The sequence below is a fragment of the Vigna umbellata genome, chromosome 8, assembly GCF_029865625.1.
Source record: "Vigna umbellata cultivar VRB3 chromosome 8, Vumbellata_1.0, whole genome shotgun sequence".
Taxonomy (NCBI): domain Eukaryota; kingdom Viridiplantae; phylum Streptophyta; class Magnoliopsida; order Fabales; family Fabaceae; genus Vigna; species Vigna umbellata.
The window spans coordinates 27,361,300-27,381,820 of NC_142172.1; the positions used below are offsets into that span (position 1 = coordinate 27,361,300).

Consider the following 20,521-nt stretch of genomic DNA (forward strand, 5'->3'; position numbering starts at 1 on the left):
GTTCAACAATTGCTATTTTGAAGGATAAGATCAAATGTATACTATCAAAGGAACCATTGAATGCTCACTCTATAGAGTAAACTTCAAAAAGGAATTTGTAGGCAAAAAAATTATGTATGAACATCTCTGGATATATGTCAAGATTCTCCAATTCATTTGCTCCAAGACATTATTGCACAAAAGTGACGTAGGGATCATATAACTGATATGGGAAAGTTTGCTATTCACCATATCATGACTGGATTACCATTTAACCTGCCACATCTCATTTTTATCCACTTCATCAAATCAATCAGGAATTTAAATGAGAACGTGATCAACTGTCACTACTCATTATTAGTCATTATTAGTATACTGACTGTTGGTTAAGCAAAAAATCATTCAGCATCTTTGTCTCTTAATACCATTGTCTCAGTAAGAAATGACATTTTTCTAAATGGTGTCATACGTATCACAATAATTAAAATAATATGGAAGCAATAACTTAAAAACAATTACTCGAGTGTAAAAAATGTTTGAAATTAGAAGAGATCGATAAAAGTAACCCAAAAATCCATAAAAATTAAATTAGAAAAATAATCCTTTACAATCTCAATTGAATAGCAAGTTTATTACCCTATTCTCATAATTTATATTGAATATCAATCTTTTTTTTAAAAATACTTTTTAAATCTTAATTGCAAGCATTTCCTTACGAACATGAGCTCTTCTTATACACGGATATACAAAGGAATTTTATTAACACAGCGCATTAATGTATTGTACTGTATGGGATGATAAAAAATCGAACACGTCTCTCTAACACGTGTGACTGATTTTAGAATTTTCACCGACCAGTATTCTCATCATGTTTGGCCGAATGCGCCGTAAAGGCTGTTCTAAGCAGAGGCAATATTGATCTTTCTTTGTGACGAGCCTTTCATGAATTCCAAATATTTTATTCTACTAAAGTTTCCATGCCAATTACAGACGATATTTGATGCCAACCGCCCCGCTAGATTTTCAGCTTTCCTCGATGTCCTTGAAGAGGCATATTAACTTTCATAATGTCATTACAGCACATCTGAAGGAAATCAAATGAGATGAAATAGCAGTCATTAAGAACCAGCCAACCAACTAAAATAAAGGATAATGATATATTGTAGTTCATGATGCAGCTAAAATCAGCAAAGTTCATTTAAACCCTCCTTCAACATCTGAAGGAAGAACAAAATGAATAAATATTTGCAGAACCTATCATTGATATTGTTTCCGCTCTCTCATGTGCTGTAATGCAATTATTCTTTTATAAAATCAAGACAAAGAAACACCACTAACTTTTTTTATAATTCAATGTAAAATATGAAGCATTCGATGCTCATAGGATCCTCCGGGTCGTCAATCATGCGACTATGGCCCTATTTAGTAGTCAGTATTTGTATTTTTGGCATCATCTTTTTTCAAACACGGATCCTCCACGTATATAGACAAAATAAAACTGCCCTGTTTCTGTTCTGGGACACGTTTTCAGTAATAGAAGAGACAGAACCATTGTAAAACCCGCAATTAAGTGTCGATTGATAATTGTTGATTTCACCGTTATTTGTGATTCAATTTTGATACTAAATGAGCTCTTTTTGACTTAGAAACCTACTTGAACTATTGTTTTTAGTTAAGTTGTGAGTAAAGAGAGTTGAGTTTAGAATTTATGATTTTTATTACTAAATTCCTTTGATTTTGTAGGAAATTGGAATGATTTGGAAGAGGAGTTAAAGTACAAAGGAGTTGGAATCCAAAAAGGATAGAAAAAGCACTAGAAAAGAAGGCTACAGAAGGTCGAAGGATGCCTGATTGCCCCTTTCTAGGGCCCTTAGCGCAGGATGTCTCGTATGGGCGTCTAGCTGCCCTTTTCTAGGACCCTCAGCGTAGGATGTCTCGCATCACCGCTTGGGCGCCCTTTCTGAGGCGCTGAGCGCCATCCTCCTTGTGTCGCACAGCGCTTAGGCGCCTTCTTATGGGCCCTCAGCGCCACTCCTCTCGTACCAGCTCCTGGCTGCCTTATGTAGGGGCGCTGAGCGTCAACATGTTGGGCTTGGACTTTGTTTTCTGCTCTATTTAAGGATTTGTTCGTCCTAGGGTTGGTATCTTTTGACAGAAGGGACGCAAATTCAGACTTTTTCGACTCTCTGGAGGCAAAATTGGATGCGGAAGCTCTCCTCTTCGGTTTTTAGGGCTTATCTTTCATTCTCATTCCATTGTACATCTAGTTTCTCCATGACAATGGAGAACTAAATTCATATGTTGTTGGAGAAGATGTAACCTCTAAACTCTCATGTATTTGAATTGATTTCAATTTATATATGCTTCTTTCATTAATTGTTAGGGTTATTCTCCTTTACTCTGTGTGTTATGTTTAACTCATTCATGGCATGATTTTTGGTTTTCTTTGTTATTGCTAAATACCTAGAAACCTAGAACTGGGGAATTTCGGGAACTATTGCCTAGACATAGGGATAGAACGTTTGGTTGTCTTAAGCTTCCGTTTGTAACGCAAAATTAATTATTAAAGATGCAAGACATTGTGGTCTAGTAATTAAGGATAGTTTTATTTCACCGAGACATCGGGTTCTAAGTAATTTAGAAAGTGACATTGACATTTAATAAACAAGAATTATTATATGCATGAGATTGATTAGGTGAAATCTAAACCCCAACAACATCTTCATCTCATAGTACAAACATCATCATTCCCTTTTGCATTTCTATTCAATTGATCAAAATTACATTCATATTTACTTTCTTGTTTTTTCATTTAAAAACCCAAAATTGTTCTTAAAAGTCTTAATTAGTTAAGTAATTAAACGACTGTTTAGTGTCGTGAGTCTCTAGGGAAACGATACCATTTATTATTATTTGATACAATTCGGTACACTTGTCGGGGACTCATGATTTAAACTATACTTTTGTGTGATTCTTAACCGATTAGACTTTATTTTTTATTGTTTTTATCTGTTGGTGCTAATTGGGTGCTCTAGTGTATGCAGGGTACAATTCGGACTAGAAGCACGAGAGTTTCTGAACCTCTTTTTACTAGTAGAAGAAAAAGGAGGAACAAGGACGTCCAGAGAACTTTTCCCTTCTCTTGAGACCCTTCACCTCAAAGATCTGGCAAGGAAACAAAAAATATGACTGAAGAGCAGAATGGTAGACGTACCCTGGCAGATTATGCAACAGTTATTGGCCCTCATCATTTTAATAGTATTGCAAGGCCGATGGTTAATGCTGCAAATATGGAGATGAAGCCTGCTTTGATTCAATTGTTGAAGAGCAACCAATTCAATGGATTATCACATGAAAATTCATATAAGCATCGGACCACATTCAATGAGATATGAAATACTGTGAAGATCAATGGCGTGCCAGATGAAGCTATTAGACTTAGCTTGTTCCCTTTCTCTTTGGGAGACAATGCTAAGATGTGGTTGAACTCTTTTCCAGAGAACAACTTTACTGAGTGGGAAACAATGGTTACAAAATTTCTGAACAAATATTTCCCACATTCAAAGGTGAACAAGAAATTTCTTCTTTCAGGCGGGACATGGATGAAACATTAGGTCAAGCGTGGGACCGATTCAAAGGTTTATTGCGGAAGACACCCACACATGGCTTTGATGATCCTACAGTAGTCATTCTATTCCTTGGAGGTCTAAGCTCGTAGACTAAATTGATGTTGGATGCCTCAACTGGAGGTAATATCAAGTGCAAGACTCCAGAGGAAGCTTGAGTTGATTGAAAATATGGCTACCAATGATAATGATATGCACAGTGAAAGAACTCAACTTTAACAGAAAGGAGTTCTACAACTACAATCTCAAGATGCTCTGTTGGCGCAAAATAAGATTATGACTCAATAGCTGGAAACTCTGATGAAGAAAATCTCTCAATTGCCAAAGGAGTTGCAGAATGTTTCACAAGTTCAACAACAACTTTGTGAGTTATATGGTGGAGATCATATTAATGGTCAATGTGCTATGCCAGAAGTTACCCAAGAGGAAGTCAAGTTTATGGGTCAAGGGCAAGCTGGGCAATTCAATGATCTTGTAGTTGTAGTTGTAGAACTCATAATCTTGTTTTCCACTAACAGAGCATCTTGAGATTGTAGTTGTAGAACTCCTTTCTGTTGAAGTTGAGTTCTTTCACTGTGCATCTCATTATCATTGGTAGCCATATTTTCAATCAATTCATAGGCTTCCTCTGGAGTCTTGCACTTGATATTACCTCCAGCTGAGGCATCCAGCATTAATTTAGTCTACGAGCTTAGACCTCCAAGGAATTGAATGACTACTGTAGGATCATCAAAGCCATGTGTAGGTGTCTTCCGCAATAAACCTTTGAATCGATCCCACGCTTGACCTAATGTTTCATCCATGCCCTACTTGAAAGAAGAAATTTCTTGTTTACCTTTGTTCACTTTTGATTGTGGGAAATATTTATTCAGAAATTTTGCAACTACTGCTTCCCACTCAGGGAAACTGTTCTCTGGAAAAGAGTTCAACCACATCTTAGTAGCATGGCCTCCAACGAGAAAGGGAACAAGCTAACTCTAATAGCTTCATTTGGTACGCCATTGATCTTCACAGTATTGCATATCGCATTGAATGTGGTCATATGTTCATACGGATTTTCATGTGATAATTTATTGAATTGGTTGCTCTTCACCAATTGAATCAAAGCAGGTTTCATCTCCATATTTGCAGCATTAACCCTCGGCATTGCAATACTATTAAAAAGATGAAGGCCAATAACTGTTGCATAATCTGTCGGGGACTACTAAAATGACGAGGGCCTTGCAATACTATTAAAATATTTATTTGGCATAATCTTATCAAACAAGAATCCTCCACGTATATAGACAAAATAAAACTGCCACATTTCTGTTCTGGGACACGTTTTCAGTAATAGAAGAGACAAAATCATTGTAAAACCCACAATTGAGAGTCGATCACATTACTTTTTAACATTCTAAAATATCCATTTTAGTTCCACACTATGCAAAAAAAGTATTACTATAGTTCTTGTCCATTTCATTTTTCAGTTAACACAAGAAAGTGACTGGCATTTTGTATAATGAGAGTAGTGTGCGGATTTCATTACATTATAAGACTAAAGTGATTGTCACCTATAATTATATATAAAAGGACTAAAGTAAAGGTTTACTTGACATTAATTGTTGTAATTTGAGATAATATTTTTAGAATCTTCATAATTAGAGGAAATAGATATATAATCTTTTATTTTATTTTATTTTCCTAGTTTCTATATTCCCTTTTTTAGGAGAATTAGATTATTACAAATAGAGGATATCAAAATGTATTTTTTATGATTGAGAATAACAAAATCAATCTTATTTTCAACTTGGTATCAAAGCCTGTCTGATCCGCTTCCGCTGTCTTTGCCAGCGGTCCCCTAAAAGTCTGTTCTTTAACATGTGTTTTTAATGGGTTCCAATTGCCCTAGTCAAGTTCTGGCTTAGAATTCTGGCCTTTTTTTTTTTTCTAGTATTACCAAATACAGAGTTTCTTTGAGTATGATCAGAATGAGATTCGAACCCATTCCCTTTCGGACTAGTAGCTGAAACTCGTGCTTTAGATCTGTTGATGCCCAATCAATTTTGGCTCCTTTTGGCATTCTTATTGACTGCCAGTTGAATCAAAGAGACCGAAAGTCTCTTCTTCGAAGAACCCAAGAAAGGCCACTGCCTTTGTTGCTTACTCCGCTGTGCATCGCCGCGGTCACCGTCCGCCGCTGGTCACTGTCACAGTTCTGACCGATGACCCGCAGATCTGGATCGTCTCTTCGAGCGCGACCTAACCCTAGTGGTCGATGTTTCAGACCCCTCCGCACGTGTTGTCACGCGCTTCTTCTCTCCGTCAGATCTCGTGTGTGTGTTTGTCACGCGCCTTTCTTTCCCAGTATCGGAATCACACCACGTCGCTTTCGGTCGACTCGCCGGACCTCCTCCTCTCTGTTATGACCCTCCATAGCAGAATCTGCGTCTTCTTTGCTTCTCACTATTCGCCGCAAGCTTCATTCGTTTTTTGTTTCTCGAGCAACAATGCTTCGTCTTCGCTGCTGATGCGCCAGTTCCTAGTACTACTTCTCCCACTTTTGTCATCTGCTTCTCCATTGAGAAGGGTTCTCTGCCTTCACGGGCTTTTTGCCACCACCAATGGGTTTCTTCTTTCTCTTTATTGTGCGGCACTGATTGGTGCTTCTTGTTGACGTCTCCGCCACTTGTGCCACCGAATGCACTGGCACCTGTGGCACTGCCTGTCTCCACCATCTGGTTACAATTCCGTGATTCTCTCTTGCAAGTGTGATGTCTCCATTGGCCTGTGGCATGAAGGGGAGTCTATTTCTGTAGTTCTGATGTTCCAATCAACAATTCATCAGCCTTGTTGGCGGGTGCTTAATGCCACTGTTGCTACAGTCAGTTGTTGTAACCTCTGCAATTTGTCGCTGCTGCCTCAATAAGCTGCCGCATTTTCTTTGGTCAAGATTAAGAGTGTCTCATGAAGTGTATTAGCCTTTGTTTCCACTGTTTGCCGTGAGGGGAAATATTTTTCAGCCCCGGTAGAGAACTTTCGTCTTGGGCTAGAGTTTAGCTCGTACTTTTGTGATATAGTGTAAGTATCACCATTTGGGATTAGTCTAGTAGAGAACTTAGGACCTCCAAAGTGTCTTCGGCATTTGGTGTTTTTTGGTTTCTACCATCACTAATGTGAAAGGCTCTCTTCACTGTCAATGCTTTGTTATAACAGCTCACTGAGAGTTGTTCTTTGAGACCGCCCACTGCATTGACTCTTTCGAAGTTATGGGGGACAACCTCTTTCAAAGTTATGGGATTCAAATTTGTCCCTCGTACGGATCGGTTCTCACCAGTTCTTCCACATACACGTCGGTTGTTCAGTCGTGAGGAGGAGAAAGTTCCAGCCGTTGCAGGGTTGTGTAGTCCCTGTTGCTGTAAGCCTTTGCAGGATAGATGTTTCCTGAAGGCTTGTTGTTGTTCAGGGCAATTAAGTCACTAAAGGTTTGTTGGTGTTTAGGGTAGTTAAGTCCCTATAGGTTTGTGGCTGTTAGCCTTTTAGTTCCAGCCGCTGCAAGGTAGTGTAGTCCCTGCTGGTCTGTTGCTGTTAGCCTCTGCAGGACAGTTGTTTCCTGAAGGCTTGTTGCTGTTTAGGGCAGTTAAGTCCCTGAATGTTTGTTGCTGTTTAGGGTAGTTAAGTCCCTACAGGTTTGTGGCTGTTAGCCTTTGAAGGCCTCCCATATGCTACACATGGAAATCATGTTCTTGAAGTTTTGTTGCTGTTCGCCACTATTGATGGCAATCCAGTCCCTGCAGTTTGTTGCTGTTTGCCACTAGAGGTCGTTCATCTGTTCTTGTAGTTTGTTGTTGTTTGCTGCTACAAGTCATCATCCAGTTTTGATGGAAATCTCTCTCGTCCATTACTGTCCAAGTTGAAGTTTCATGGTGCTAGTTCGCCCTCGTCCATTACTGTCCAAGTTGAAGTTTCATGGTGCTAGTTCACCTTCGTTCATTGTTGTCCAAGTTGAAGTTTCATTGTGCTAGTTCGCTTTTGTCCATTGCTGTCCAATTTGGTTTATTGACCTTCTCTACAATTGAGTTTGACTATTCGAGGGTTGGTTCATACAATCTTGTATGATCTAGCTTGAGGGGGAGTGTTGTAATTTGAGATAATATCTTTAGAATCTTCCTAATTAGAGGAAATAGATATATAATCTTTTATTTTATTTTATTTTCCTAGTTTCCCTATTTCCCTTTTTAGGAGAATTAGATTATTACAAATAGAGGGTATCAGAATGTATATTTTATGATTGAGAATAATAAATTAGTCTTATTTTCAACTTTAACCAATATCAATTCATTCAAGAGGTATTTGGAAGAGTTTATATACTGTTTATTTAGGATGATGAAAAGGACTAGCTTTAGTTATAAAAGTTAGGGTTGATTAAGTTTTTAGAAACCATACAATTTGTTCAGTGTTTTTATAAATATTTAATAATTTGATCCAAATAGTAACTTTATTACTCTTAAATATGCTAATTTGGTCCAAGCAGTAACTTTGTTACTCTTAAGAGTCTCACAAAATCAATCACTAGACATTTCATGGGACATTGTTATAATTAGCATGTTAATATAATTAATTCAAAAGTAAGATAGTAACGAACAGAGGGATCTAAAAAACGCTGAAAAAAATTTGGATGTAAAAATTTCAATTTGAACCAATTTTAAGGGATCAAAAACTTATTTAACCTAAGTTTTATAGCACAAGCTATCATGAGATACAAGCTTATTGTAAGTTCTATAGACAAAATTCTAACATAAGCTTATAAGTTAGAGGCACAGATTACTTACCTGTAAATGAATAAATCGGTGGAGAAGACCTTATCGTTTTCTATATAATCACTCTCTGCGGGGATGTTGGAAATAAGGATGTTGAAGAGCCTCATCAATACTTGGCCGATCCTCCTACAGTTATGACAGAAGCCTTGATTAGATATAGTAGCAGCAGACAATTAAAATACAGACTACTATTAGCCAAATCTGTTCTTTTTTGTGGAGTGGGAAATATACAGTGAATTTCGAGTTTAAGCCCAAGATCATGAAATGAATATAGTCAAGAATATTTCAACGAAGTTTGAAAGAAAAAAGAATCCTTCCTCATTATGTGTTTTAACGTGTTTTGATACTCTTAACCTATTAACCACTGACTCTAACACAACACCAAACAGGACATTGACCGTTAGGCGCCCAAAAACCGTGAAGAGAAAAACAAGACTGAAAAGAACTACGAAAAACTTCTAAACTTGATTATTCACTATTAGCCGTATAAGCCAAAGTTTACAAAGAAAAAAGCTTCCTTTAACACAGGGTATTCCCTGTCACAAAGTCAAAGACTTGCAACATAAATGAATGCCCCCTACAAGGAACTGACTGGTCTAACTATATAGATCAACTGCCAACTGACAGCACTGCATCCACATACCTTTCCACTGCTTACTTTTATTTCTCGTTCTACAGTAAACCTTCCATATGCTATCGTTCCTTCTATAATATCTATTCCACTCTTAATCAACGTCTAACATGGGCCCAACCCAAATGACATATTTGACTTGGGTATGACAAGCCCTATTTATCTTAACCTAGGATTAACTTGCATAGACCAGCCCATGGATTGGATTGGCCCTAGCCCATGGGGCTTTCATTGCCCGAGCCATGTGGGCTCTTTTGCCCCAAGCCCTGTTGGTTGGTCAAATTGACGGGTGTAGTTGGAGGTCCTTTTTCATAATCTTTGGCATGGAAGTGTCTTCCATCGTATCCAGATGTTGGTGTACAGTTCTGACAATTGTTGAAATAATACTGCACAACAATTGTTGACACAACCAATTATTCAGAGACAAACCACTAGCTTTATCAATTGAAATGATCAACTTAAAGATATTTTCACAAATAATTTAAAGACCCTCAAATTAGTTATATAATAGGCTTGGTACAAGATTTATATGCTCTAACTTGGAACATATTGTATATCACTGAAATTCTGTTAATTCGGGTAACTGCACATTCTTGTCATTTTTCTTGCATTTATGAAACCCAACATAAATATTTGTCCTATTGGGTGATGCAAACATATGGGCTCCTTCATGTGTCTTGTTCTTTTCCTCCATGGACAGATTTAATAGAAATGCAGAACTTAGTACAACTCCACATAGATAAGTCAATCAAACTCCAATAAAATATGGTGGTAAACAATTTACATAGTTTCATCCATCAAACATATTTTGAGGGTAAACATGACAAGAAATCCATTTTATTCTTGCAACTTACTGGATCCCAATAAATAAGTCAATCAAACTTCAATGATATCATCGAAAACAATTTACACTTTCATCAATAAAACATGTTTTGAGGGTAAACATGACAAGAAATCCATTTTAAGCTGACAACTTACTGGATCCCAATGTAACAAACGACGCACTAACCGTAAAGCCCAGATGTTTGAAAAACTGCAAGTCAAAGGAAATATTTTGACGAGAAAGTTATTGAACTGTACAGAAGGACTTGATATAATATGCTAAAAGGGAAAGCATCAGATGTAGCAAGCTAACCCTATTTTAAGGGGATCTCGATTCCTAATTTGACGAGAAAAGAATTCTTCAGAGCATTTCCAAGATGCAGGTGAAACTCCAACCTATATTGACAAAAATGAACACTTCATCAGGTCAACGTATGTTCAAATAAGAAAGCTGGAAGGTAGCATCTTTCCAACAACTAAACCATTGGACTGTACCTATATATAGGCCATTCAAAATTAAATTTGGCCTAAGAAGGAGGGAAAGACGGGGAAGAGGAAGACACAGACTAAAGCATACTAAATTACTCTTGTAGGATAACAATACAAAAAAAATGCGTAAAGATTGCACCAAATTGTCAATAATCTTAAATCCTAAATCCTAAGTATATACAAGACAACAATACTCCAAGTAGAGCTATCAAAACGGGTAACCCGACCCGACCCGACCCATCACGGGTTGGCTACTTAGTGAGTCAACTCAACCCGACTCATTTATTAGCGAGCTGAAAAAATTCGACCCACCACAGGTTGGTGGGTTAAACGGGTTGGCTCATTGGCTGACTTAATTAACTTTTTTTCACCCTCTTCTCAGATTATTATAACATGTTACTTTGATCGATCAAATTGAAATAGTAATAATTGGACCAATTGATATAAAAGAAAATGAAACAAAAGAAATATATTGTTATATATATATTATAAGCTATCAAGCATAAAATTTTGCCAATTTAGTTGAATGAGATATACACAACCGTTTGACCAAGAAACTACATATAACTGTTAACAAAAATATATAGCACAAGATAAAACTGTCATGCTTGCTTGTAGATAAGTCTAAAAACAAGATAAAACAAATTATATATTCTTGAATTATCCAATCTATAATATTATCCATCTATTAAATTGGAGTCATGAATGGATAAATTCACAGTATTATGCTCTCTTGAAGCATCTTCTTCTTTATCTCCATCTATAATATTATCCAATCTATAATCTTAGGGTTTTATTTGCAGAGGGGAACTTTTGGAAAGACAGAAGCGCGAAACGCTCTATTGCTAAGTAAAGGTTGTGCATTTTGAATAATTAATTTATTTAATTTGATTTTAATAAAAAAAATAGGATTTGAATAATTAATTTAATTTAATTAAAAAAATAGGTGGATTGATGAGTCAACTCAACCCACCACGGGTTCAACCCGTGTGAGTCGGGTTCTTAGTGAGCCGGGTCAAAATTAGCTCGCATAAAAAATTTTACATTTTTTTCCAACCCAACCTGGCTCAAACCCGTGGTGAACCGGGTTGGCTCACGGGTTTCAACCCATTTTGACGACACTAACTCCAAGACTTCCTAATTCCCACAACTCTCATACTAACTACAGAAGTACGGGGATAGATACCAAACACCACTAAACATTTTCTTCCTCTCAATCTCCTTAAGTTTTGTTGTGTATTAAAAATAGTTATAAAAAGATTTTTTCTCTTAAACTAGTGCAAAAGAAGGGTGTTATTCATCATGCTGCAGTGGTCATGAAAAGACCATCTTGGATTGGGTTACAGTGATCCCATTATTTGTGTTTGGACCATGCTTTCTTTACTGATATAGTGATATAGAACAAATATATCAATACAAAAATGTTATTTTATATAAACTATATAAAAATGTCTTTGTATAAAAAGGTATTAATTTATTTATAATCATGGGTGTTGCATTTAAATTAACAAAACTGATAAGTAGAACTATACAAAAACACGACAACAATTGTAGTCAGTGGTCTCTTAGCTGTATTATAAAACCCCAGATCTGGGAGGTCTCTAATTCTTTTTGCTTATAAAAATAAAAAATATTATAAAATTCCATTTCAACCCCTCCTACTTGTCTTTCACAGTCCATTTATCAACTACTGAGTATCTTCTAAAATTCAGGATTAGGATCTAACTCAACTCCACACAAATAGACTTAGGCATTGAAAATGCTCCAATCTTTCTAGGCTCTAATGTAATCAATATTTGTAGTCAATGTGAGACTAAACAAGACCCTTGACATTGCAATTAAGACAGGCCCCAAAAAGGCTACAACTAAGGTGAGTTAGGGGTAACTGAAATTAAGATGACTTTCCAACACAGTGATTTTCAGCCACATTAGACTTGGATTAAGTATGAGGTTTACAAATGGAGATAATCTTTGCTGCTTGTCTTGTTGAAAATCACCTAAATCTAGAAATGTCTCCAAAACCAATATATTTATTATAAAATAGTAAAATATTTTTAATTTTAAAAAATGTCAATCAACAGCGTCATAACACATGAAAAAGTTTAAACAACTTAATTAGCTTTAGTCAGGTCAAGAACCAAAGATTAAAACAGTAACGGTGGTAAAACTTACTTGGTTCACTGTGTCATACTTTTTTGAGAAACTGCTGGACCTGGAGATCCCAGGGATTAAAATGCACAATTCCATGAATGATCTAAGTCTGTTACCACATTAAAAGATGATAGTTAAAATAATAGGGTACATAAATTCAAAAGAATGAATAAATATCAAGTTCCCTTCATTACAATAAAGTCTTTAGAACAAAAATAACACGTTTAGATGTAAACTATTAATATTTAAAACTGGGATGCATGAGCAAGATTCAAATATACACCTGACTGCTTGCACATACCACCCTTGAAGGAGACAGTGACAGTAAACATTTTAGTTATCAACAGTCAAACCTACAAAATGTATGGGACTGTGGCAAACAAAATGCTTGGGAGGTTTTGCAATAATAAATACCTGATATAAATAAACAACTAAAATGCAATCATATAACAGAGACAAAGGCAATCAACTCCCAGATGCCCAGTGTTTTGAAATTTCGAAGCATTTGTTCTCCCCTGCTTCCTTAATATTTAATAAAGATAGGAAAATGCTAAAGAGCAAGCAAATTCTAAAAAGTTGAAATGAATGAAAGATTCTTAACTTCAAACTTAAACCAGAAAACTGAATATTGTTATTTGGGGTCCCAAGCTGATCCACAAAGGAATACACATCATTGAACATCAAAACTGTTGTCATCTATGCCAATAAATAATGGGGAAACTCCAATTCAATGAAGGACTTGTACTTGTGTAAAAAAAACTCCAGCCAAATATTAGGAACAACAAAACAGACACTGTAGCATTGAGATACTGATTAAGTTGAGTTTAAAAATAAATTCAATAAAACCCTAAAAGAGAAAGTAAATATAATATTAGACACTGAAAATCACACACGATACAGCCATAAACTAGTTATCCACAAACTACAAATAACTTCATAATTCCTAATTACACAACCAACTATTAGCCACACACTTTTGAAACATGACTCCCAAAAGTTATTTTCCATGCATAACTGCCACTATGCACTTCTAATACAGAACTATTTTCTAGTAATACAGTGCCAGTCATTTTCAACTCTTAACTGACATCCTACAACTTTTAATACAGAAATGCTTTAATGGATTTGTTACCATAGAACCAGTTATTTTCTATGGTATATACTCCTAATACTGAACTACCTCCAATCCATTAGTGGAACTAACTTGGATCTTAGTTCCCATCACACAATTTGGTGAATTGGTGAACAAGACATCTTCAGACACAGAACAACACCTAAAGGCTACATTCCTTTTGAACTAGCAAGAACTTACATCGCATAAACAAATTTTGGTTGCCTTTCTAGTTTAGATAGAGATAGGTACTATCATTGTGTCATCCTAATTTCTTGCTATCAAACAGAATTAAGATTAACACCATAAAAAATACATACTTATATGCCAGCTCCTTCACGCCCTCATTCCAGCCTTCTAGATGTTGATCTAATAGAGTCCGTGTTAAAGCATTTATCTGAAAAACATCTGGTGTCCCTAAGACCAACTCTAACATCACAACACCAACGCTCCACATGTCATATCTGTGAAAGCATAAAGGTTGCATCAAAAACATGCAGAATCAAAAGACCAAGCAACATCTTAAAAAGAAAAAAAAAAAAATGAATATGGATGCTAACTTCATGTAGAAATATCACATACTTCAAAGTCGAGCTTGTTGGCCCTTGATACCATGTAGCATTTAGTAAAGCTTCAGGAGGCGTATACTCATAGGTTTGCTCAGCTCTGAAGAAATATAGCAATTTTTTACCACAATAATCACTAGTAAATGATCAGTGTGTAAAGAGAAGCAAGATACCTCGAAGGCCCAGTAGAACCATACAAATTATTTAATGTGTATTCATCAAGTCCACTTCCAAAGTCAATAATACGCCTAAAAGAAACAGCAAAAAGGAACCAAACTCACTTCAAAACGCCTAGAAATTATGCACACATGAATGGAGACATATAGTTGGATAGACAACTCAAGTTTTAAAGGTAAGCACTAACCTAGTTTTATTGCTATCATTGCCAAAGACTCAACTATGACTATCAGGTAAATAATAATTTGAGAAAAAAATTTCCCAACGCAAGCAGGATATATAGCATATATAGATATCTAATAGACCTGTTTATAGATAGATTCACATTGTAATGATTTGAAGAGTTAATTAGGAAAAATTTTATGCATCATGTGATATAGCTGAATTTAAATTCCATAAGTACAGTACATGAAAGGCTTCATAAGAAAATCTCAACATTCATCATACTAAAAGGCATAGAATTCAGACACATAAGTAATAGTAGGTCCTCTCTAAACAAATAAATGGTAAGCAATCAAAAACAAAAACAGCTCAAATATAAAATTCTTATCAAAAGAGATGAACATCAGATTTCACAGTGAATGAATTTCTTTGCATATTATCTTTACTGAAATGTCAGTCACCATATATAGCTTACCTTTTTGGAACAGAATGAGTAAATGTGAATAGAAATAGCAGAGAATTTAATTTTGTAGATCAATTTTCAGAAAGTGTTAAGGAGTGAATTTTAAACCTAACTCAACTCTACAAAACCGGCTTGTATGGTGAGGTTTTCATCCACTTATATAAATGGATAGTCCGATAGCTAGTGGACCCATAGGCCGAACATCAAATTTCACTAGGATAGACTTTATAATCCATGACTCTGATACTATGTTAAGAAGTGAACTTTAAGCCTAACTCAACCTCACAAAACTAGCTTATAAGGTGAAATTTGCACCAACTTATGTATATATATAAATTATATACTATGAATTGATCTTATCTCTAGTCAATGTGAGACTTTCAACAAAAAGAAATGAAAAAACTATTTAAATGTTCCATACATAAGGAGATATAAAATTGGAAATAGATGGTAGATCAATCTTTGAAATGACATGAAATAGGCAGCCAAACTAAGAGGATCATTGCAATATATTATTGGCTTTAAAAATATTTATTCAAGTAGTTTTTGAAATAACTTGAATGTCAAACATTAGGAAGCGAAATTCTGCCTGTAACAAGACTCTTAGATGCACCAACACCATGATAGTAGAAGAGTTGCAAAAGTTAATCATTCAATAAGATGATATTAAAACCAAATACACAATGCTTAAGAAAAATACGGATTACACCACAGTTAAACTAATAATAAATAGATGTAACTAGGCATATCCATGGTTTAAATATAAGACAGATGTTAAAGTGTTTACAATAAAGTTTTTATTCCAAAATAAACAGTTTAAAACAAAAGGATGGTACTGAAATACAACCAGGATGCTTCACGTACATTTTGGTAGAAGAATTATTAACTTTAGTGGGAATCTCTTTCAAGCATCTCCCTGTTTCCTGATCTTCAAAGCACATCACCATATTCTCTTCAAAAGTAAAATACATTCAGTTAATTTTTTTAAAATAAATTCTTTCAATGGAGCATTGCATTATAAAAAAAGAAAAATCGATCAAATATGCATCAATGAATCACATATAGCAATCTTGTTATGAACTGTGGATAAGGGTAGTGTTTAAACAATTAGTCAAGTAAGCATTAAAATACACAGGTGAAACATTTTTGAGTAAACATAAGATCCAAAACCTTTAGAGAAATTTAGAGAGAGAATTAAACTGAAATTGAAAAGTTTTAGAGAGAGAATTAAACTTAGACTGAAGGTTTTCAATTGATTCAACCCACTGAAAACCGAATACAGAGTAAGCATTTATGGTAGCTGCCCTCAGTAATACAGCTGTACAATGGAGGATAACAGACTAACAAACTGGTACAACTGGTAAGACAAACGAAGAACATATTCTGTTTTATAACAGAATGAAAAATGCAATCTTTTTTATATTATACTCTAATAAAAAATCGCCCAGCTTGATTAAGTAAATCTATAATAAAGAAGAATAAAAGGTGAGTTTACTTAAAAAGGTAAAAATAGATATACTATTGATTCAGTAAATTGCCCTTTTATCCACAGTTCAAGAGCGTATCAATTAGTTGGTGCTTATGAATTTAAAGTCACTAATATTCTGTTCTTCTAAGAATCAGTATAGGCATACATCTCTCAGGAACAACAAATTACCCATGTCTTACCAGGTTTAATATCTCTGTGTGTGATGTTGCGATCATGACAGGACTTGAGAGCTAATAACTGAGGATTGTCAAGAATATGCAGCACAGGAAAAATCAATAATAAATTCTGGGAAATGTAATATTTGTCCGTCTTTGTTGACAGCAGCTATCAAATTTATTTAAGATATCAAAATACTGAACGGCAAAAACTCTTAAGATACTTGAATAATGAATGTTCTCTGTAGTAATTAGAGGAAATATGTTCTTAATTAAAGAAGATATCTATAGAATCTTCCTAATTAGAGAAAATAGATGTGTAATCTTCTAGATTATTTTGTTTCCCCATTTCCCTATTTTAGAAGATTAGATTGTTACAAATAGAGCAAAGGAGAATGTAATTCATATGATTGAGAATAATAAAATCATTAGCTCCTGATTTTGGGGGTTCTATTTCTGCTGCAGCAGTAGCCGCCGTTGTCCGACCACTACGGCTGCCACCGTAACCGACTGGTGTTGTTGATAGGGAAGAAAGGTGTGCCCAACTCCGGCTAACCCAACACCGGAGGTTAACAGTGCCGTCGCCGCTGTCCGACAACCACGACTGCCACAGTAGCTGACTGGGGTTGTTGATAGGGTAGAAGGGTGATCCCAACACCGGAAGTCACTCCAGGAAAGAAGCCGCCACGCGCCTCGATGCGCCGCCACCGTCGCCGGCGCATGTAGCCCACACACCTAGTTCCAACGAGACCCACTCGCTGCCGCTGCCACATACCGGGTCGCCAGAGCCTCCTGGTTCCATTCCAAGGGTCGGTGACGTCCCGTTTGGCCCATATTTGAGTAGATATGAGTTTTCAGTTCTTCTCCTTTTTCTCAGTGTGACACTCATGCTATCGATGTCTCGGAAAAGGTCACCAAAGACACCTGATTGCGTTCTACGTGATGTCTGAAGTAAAAATTGTCTTTGGGTCCTAATGACCTACCAAATATAATGGGTACCTATCGGTTGGATGGTTGGAATTACTTACAATGGAGCAAGTTTATTTGAAGGATTCTCAACGGTCGTTCAAGACTTGATCACATAGATGAAAGAGGACCAGGACCAGACGACACTCATTTTCCAATTTGGGACAATGAAGATTCACTAATTATGACTTGGATGTGGCAATCCATGATTTATGAGATACGTAGAAATTATATGTTTCATTCTTCTGCAAAAGAAATATGGGATGATTTACAGATTACTTTTTCATTGAAAAAGGATCGTACTGCTTTCTATGACATTGAAAGCAGGATATTTAATACAAAACATGGCTCCCTTTCCATATCAGAATAGCACAGGATTCTGAATGGACTTTGGATGGAATTTGATCAGAACCAAACAATAAAGATGTGTAAAACAGATGCTGCCGCACTTGCTGAATTCGTTGAAAAGGGAAGAATCTTTAAATTTCTCCATGGCCTGAATCATGAGTACGACGCAAGTTGGGTACAAATTTTTGGAAGAGAAAAATTACCATCCCTATCAGAAGTTTTTATTATGGTAAGAGGAGAAGAAGCTTGGAGAACTATCATGCTTAATAAGGGGATATTTTGAAGTTTTTAATGAGGCTACCATAGTCCACAGTGAGGAAGAAGACAAATATTTTGGCAAAATATATGAAAGAAGAAAACAACCCACTTCGACTCTCGAGAAAGAAAATTTGTCTAATCCGAAGGTGAGGATCCCTAAAGATATCAATGAAGAGGAGGTAAGTATTAATGAGGATTTACCCATTGCAATGAGAAAGGAAAGAAGATCATGTGCTAAATATCCTATTTCTCAGTATGTTTGCACTAACAATCTCTCTGGTAAGCACAAAAGTTTTACTATTGCCATTGATGCCACAGAAATTCCTATCTCAATCCAGGAGGCCATGAAACTTGAACATTGTAATCAAGCCATGAAAGAAAAGATTGTTGATAAGCCAAGAGACAAGAAGGCAGTAGAGTGTAGATGGATATTCACAGTGAAACATAAGGCAAATGGGACAATAGAAAGATATAAATCTAGATTGGTGGCAAAAGGATATACCCAAACATATGGGATTGACTAAGAGGAGACATTTGCCCCAGTGGCAAAGATGAATACAGTGAGTTATTCTCGCTTTGGCTGCTCATTTTGGATGGGACTTACACCAGTTGGATGTGAAGAATGCCTTTCTTCATGAAATCTAGAAGAGGAAGTGTACATGGAGATTTCCCCAGGTATTGAAGTGAAAAATGAAAGAAACAAGGTATGCCTCTTGAAGAAAGCATTGTATGGTCTTAAGCAATCCCCTAGAGCATGGTTTGGAAGATTTACAAAAGCAATGGTTTCCTTGGGATACAGACAAAGCAAGGAGATCATACTCTATTCATAAAGCACTCTTCTACAGGTAAACTCACTTTATTGCTTGTTTATGTGGATGATATGATTATTGCAGGAGATGATGAAACAGAAAAATTGACATTAAAAGATAAATTGGCTGCCCAATTTGAAATGAAAGACTTGGGAAAACTCAAATCTTTTCTTGGAATAGAGGTTGATTACTCCAAGAACGGAATTTTCATCTCCTAAAGGAAATATGTATTGGATCTCGTCAAAGAAACAGGAAAGTTGGGATGTAGAACCTCTACAGTTCCTATAGAACAGAATCACAGAATTGGAAGTGAGGAAAGTGCTCCTGTAGAGAAAGACCAATATCAGAGATTGGTAGGAAAATTGATCTATCTATCACACATAAGACTAGACATTGCTTATGTAGTTAGTGTAATGAGCCAATTTATGCATGATCCAAGAGAGAGACACATGCAAGTAGTTGACGAAACTCAACAATACTTGAAGTCAAGTCCAAGAAAGGGGCTATTATTCAAAAGGGAAGACACATTGACTATGAAAATATATATTGATGCTGACTGTGCAAGTTCTATTACTGACAGAAAACCTACTACTAGGTATTGTGTGTTTCTTAAAAATAGTCTGGTAACACAGAGAAGCAAAAAGCAAGATAGAGTATCTCGTTCTAGTGCATAAGAAGAATTTCGAGCTCTTGCTCAAGGAATGTGAAGGACTCTAGATGAAAATCATTTTGGATGATCTTAAAGTCAAGGTGGATAGCCCTGTGCAACTATACTGTGACAGTAAGTCTGCCATGAGCATAGCCAATAATCCAGTACAGCATGATAGAACCAAAATCATTGAGATTAACAGACATTTCATCAAAGATAATATAGACAGAGGCTTTGTGATTACAAAGCATGTTCCTACAGAATTTCAAATAGCAGATATTTTTACAAAAGGACTCCCTCCAGGTAGATTTCAAGATCTTATAACCAAGTTGGGAATGATTGATATTCATTTATGATTGATATTCATTTACCAGCTTGAGGGGGAGTGTTGTAATTAGAGGAAATATTTTCTTAATTAAAGAAGATATCTATAGAATCTTCTTAATTAGAGAAAATAGATATGTAATCTTCTAGATTATTTTGTTTCCCCATTTCCCTATTTTAGAAGATTAGATTGTTACAAATAGAGCAAAGGAGAATGTAATTCATATGATTGAGAATAATAAAATCATTCTTATTTTCAACTTTCTCCATGAGATCAAGATTTGGGATTGACGAATTATTAGAAAAACTAGGACAAAAACTTCTTAATAAGCCCTGGTTGCATTGAAACCAATTTATAATATTAGACACAAATTAAGCACCCAAGAACTTATGCACAGGTTTATAATGCACCATAAATAGAATGAAAGAAAAATGATGAGAAACCTAAGGACTTAAAAAGAAAGAAAAAAAAAAGAAAAAAGCTGTGCACCTAAGTAATAGTAATGGCTTTTTACTTTTTCCTGAAATAAATGCAATTTCTAATATC

At 35.8% G+C, this 20,521-nt stretch overlaps 1 protein-coding gene across 4 annotated transcripts in view; it reads right to left on the bottom strand.

Moving 5' to 3' along the window:
• Positions 1 to 535: 535 nt before the first annotated feature.
• LOC124828073 (uncharacterized) overlaps positions 536 to 20,521 on the bottom strand; it is a 54,769-nt gene continuing 34,783 nt past the window's right edge. For 2 of the 4 annotated variants that reach the window (XM_047301287.2, XM_047301285.2), the window contains exons 12-21: positions 16,645 to 16,789; positions 15,841 to 15,928; positions 14,348 to 14,422; positions 14,191 to 14,274; positions 13,929 to 14,072; positions 12,519 to 12,606; positions 10,171 to 10,253; positions 10,014 to 10,068; positions 8,417 to 8,530; positions 536 to 1,063 (exon numbers count right to left, since the gene is read on the bottom strand). In XM_047301287.2, the coding sequence (XP_047157243.2) occupies positions 8,465 to 8,530; positions 10,014 to 10,068; positions 10,171 to 10,253; positions 12,519 to 12,606; positions 13,929 to 14,072; positions 14,191 to 14,274; positions 14,348 to 14,422; positions 15,841 to 15,928; positions 16,645 to 16,789 (828 nt within the window). In that variant the 3' untranslated portion in view covers positions 536 to 1,063; positions 8,417 to 8,464. The remainder of the gene's footprint in view (positions 1,064 to 8,416; positions 8,531 to 10,013; positions 10,069 to 10,170; positions 10,254 to 12,518; positions 12,607 to 13,928; positions 14,073 to 14,190; positions 14,275 to 14,347; positions 14,423 to 15,840; positions 15,929 to 16,644; positions 16,790 to 20,521) is intronic. The other 2 variants (XM_047301286.2, XM_047301288.2) reach the window with 2 other exon arrangements.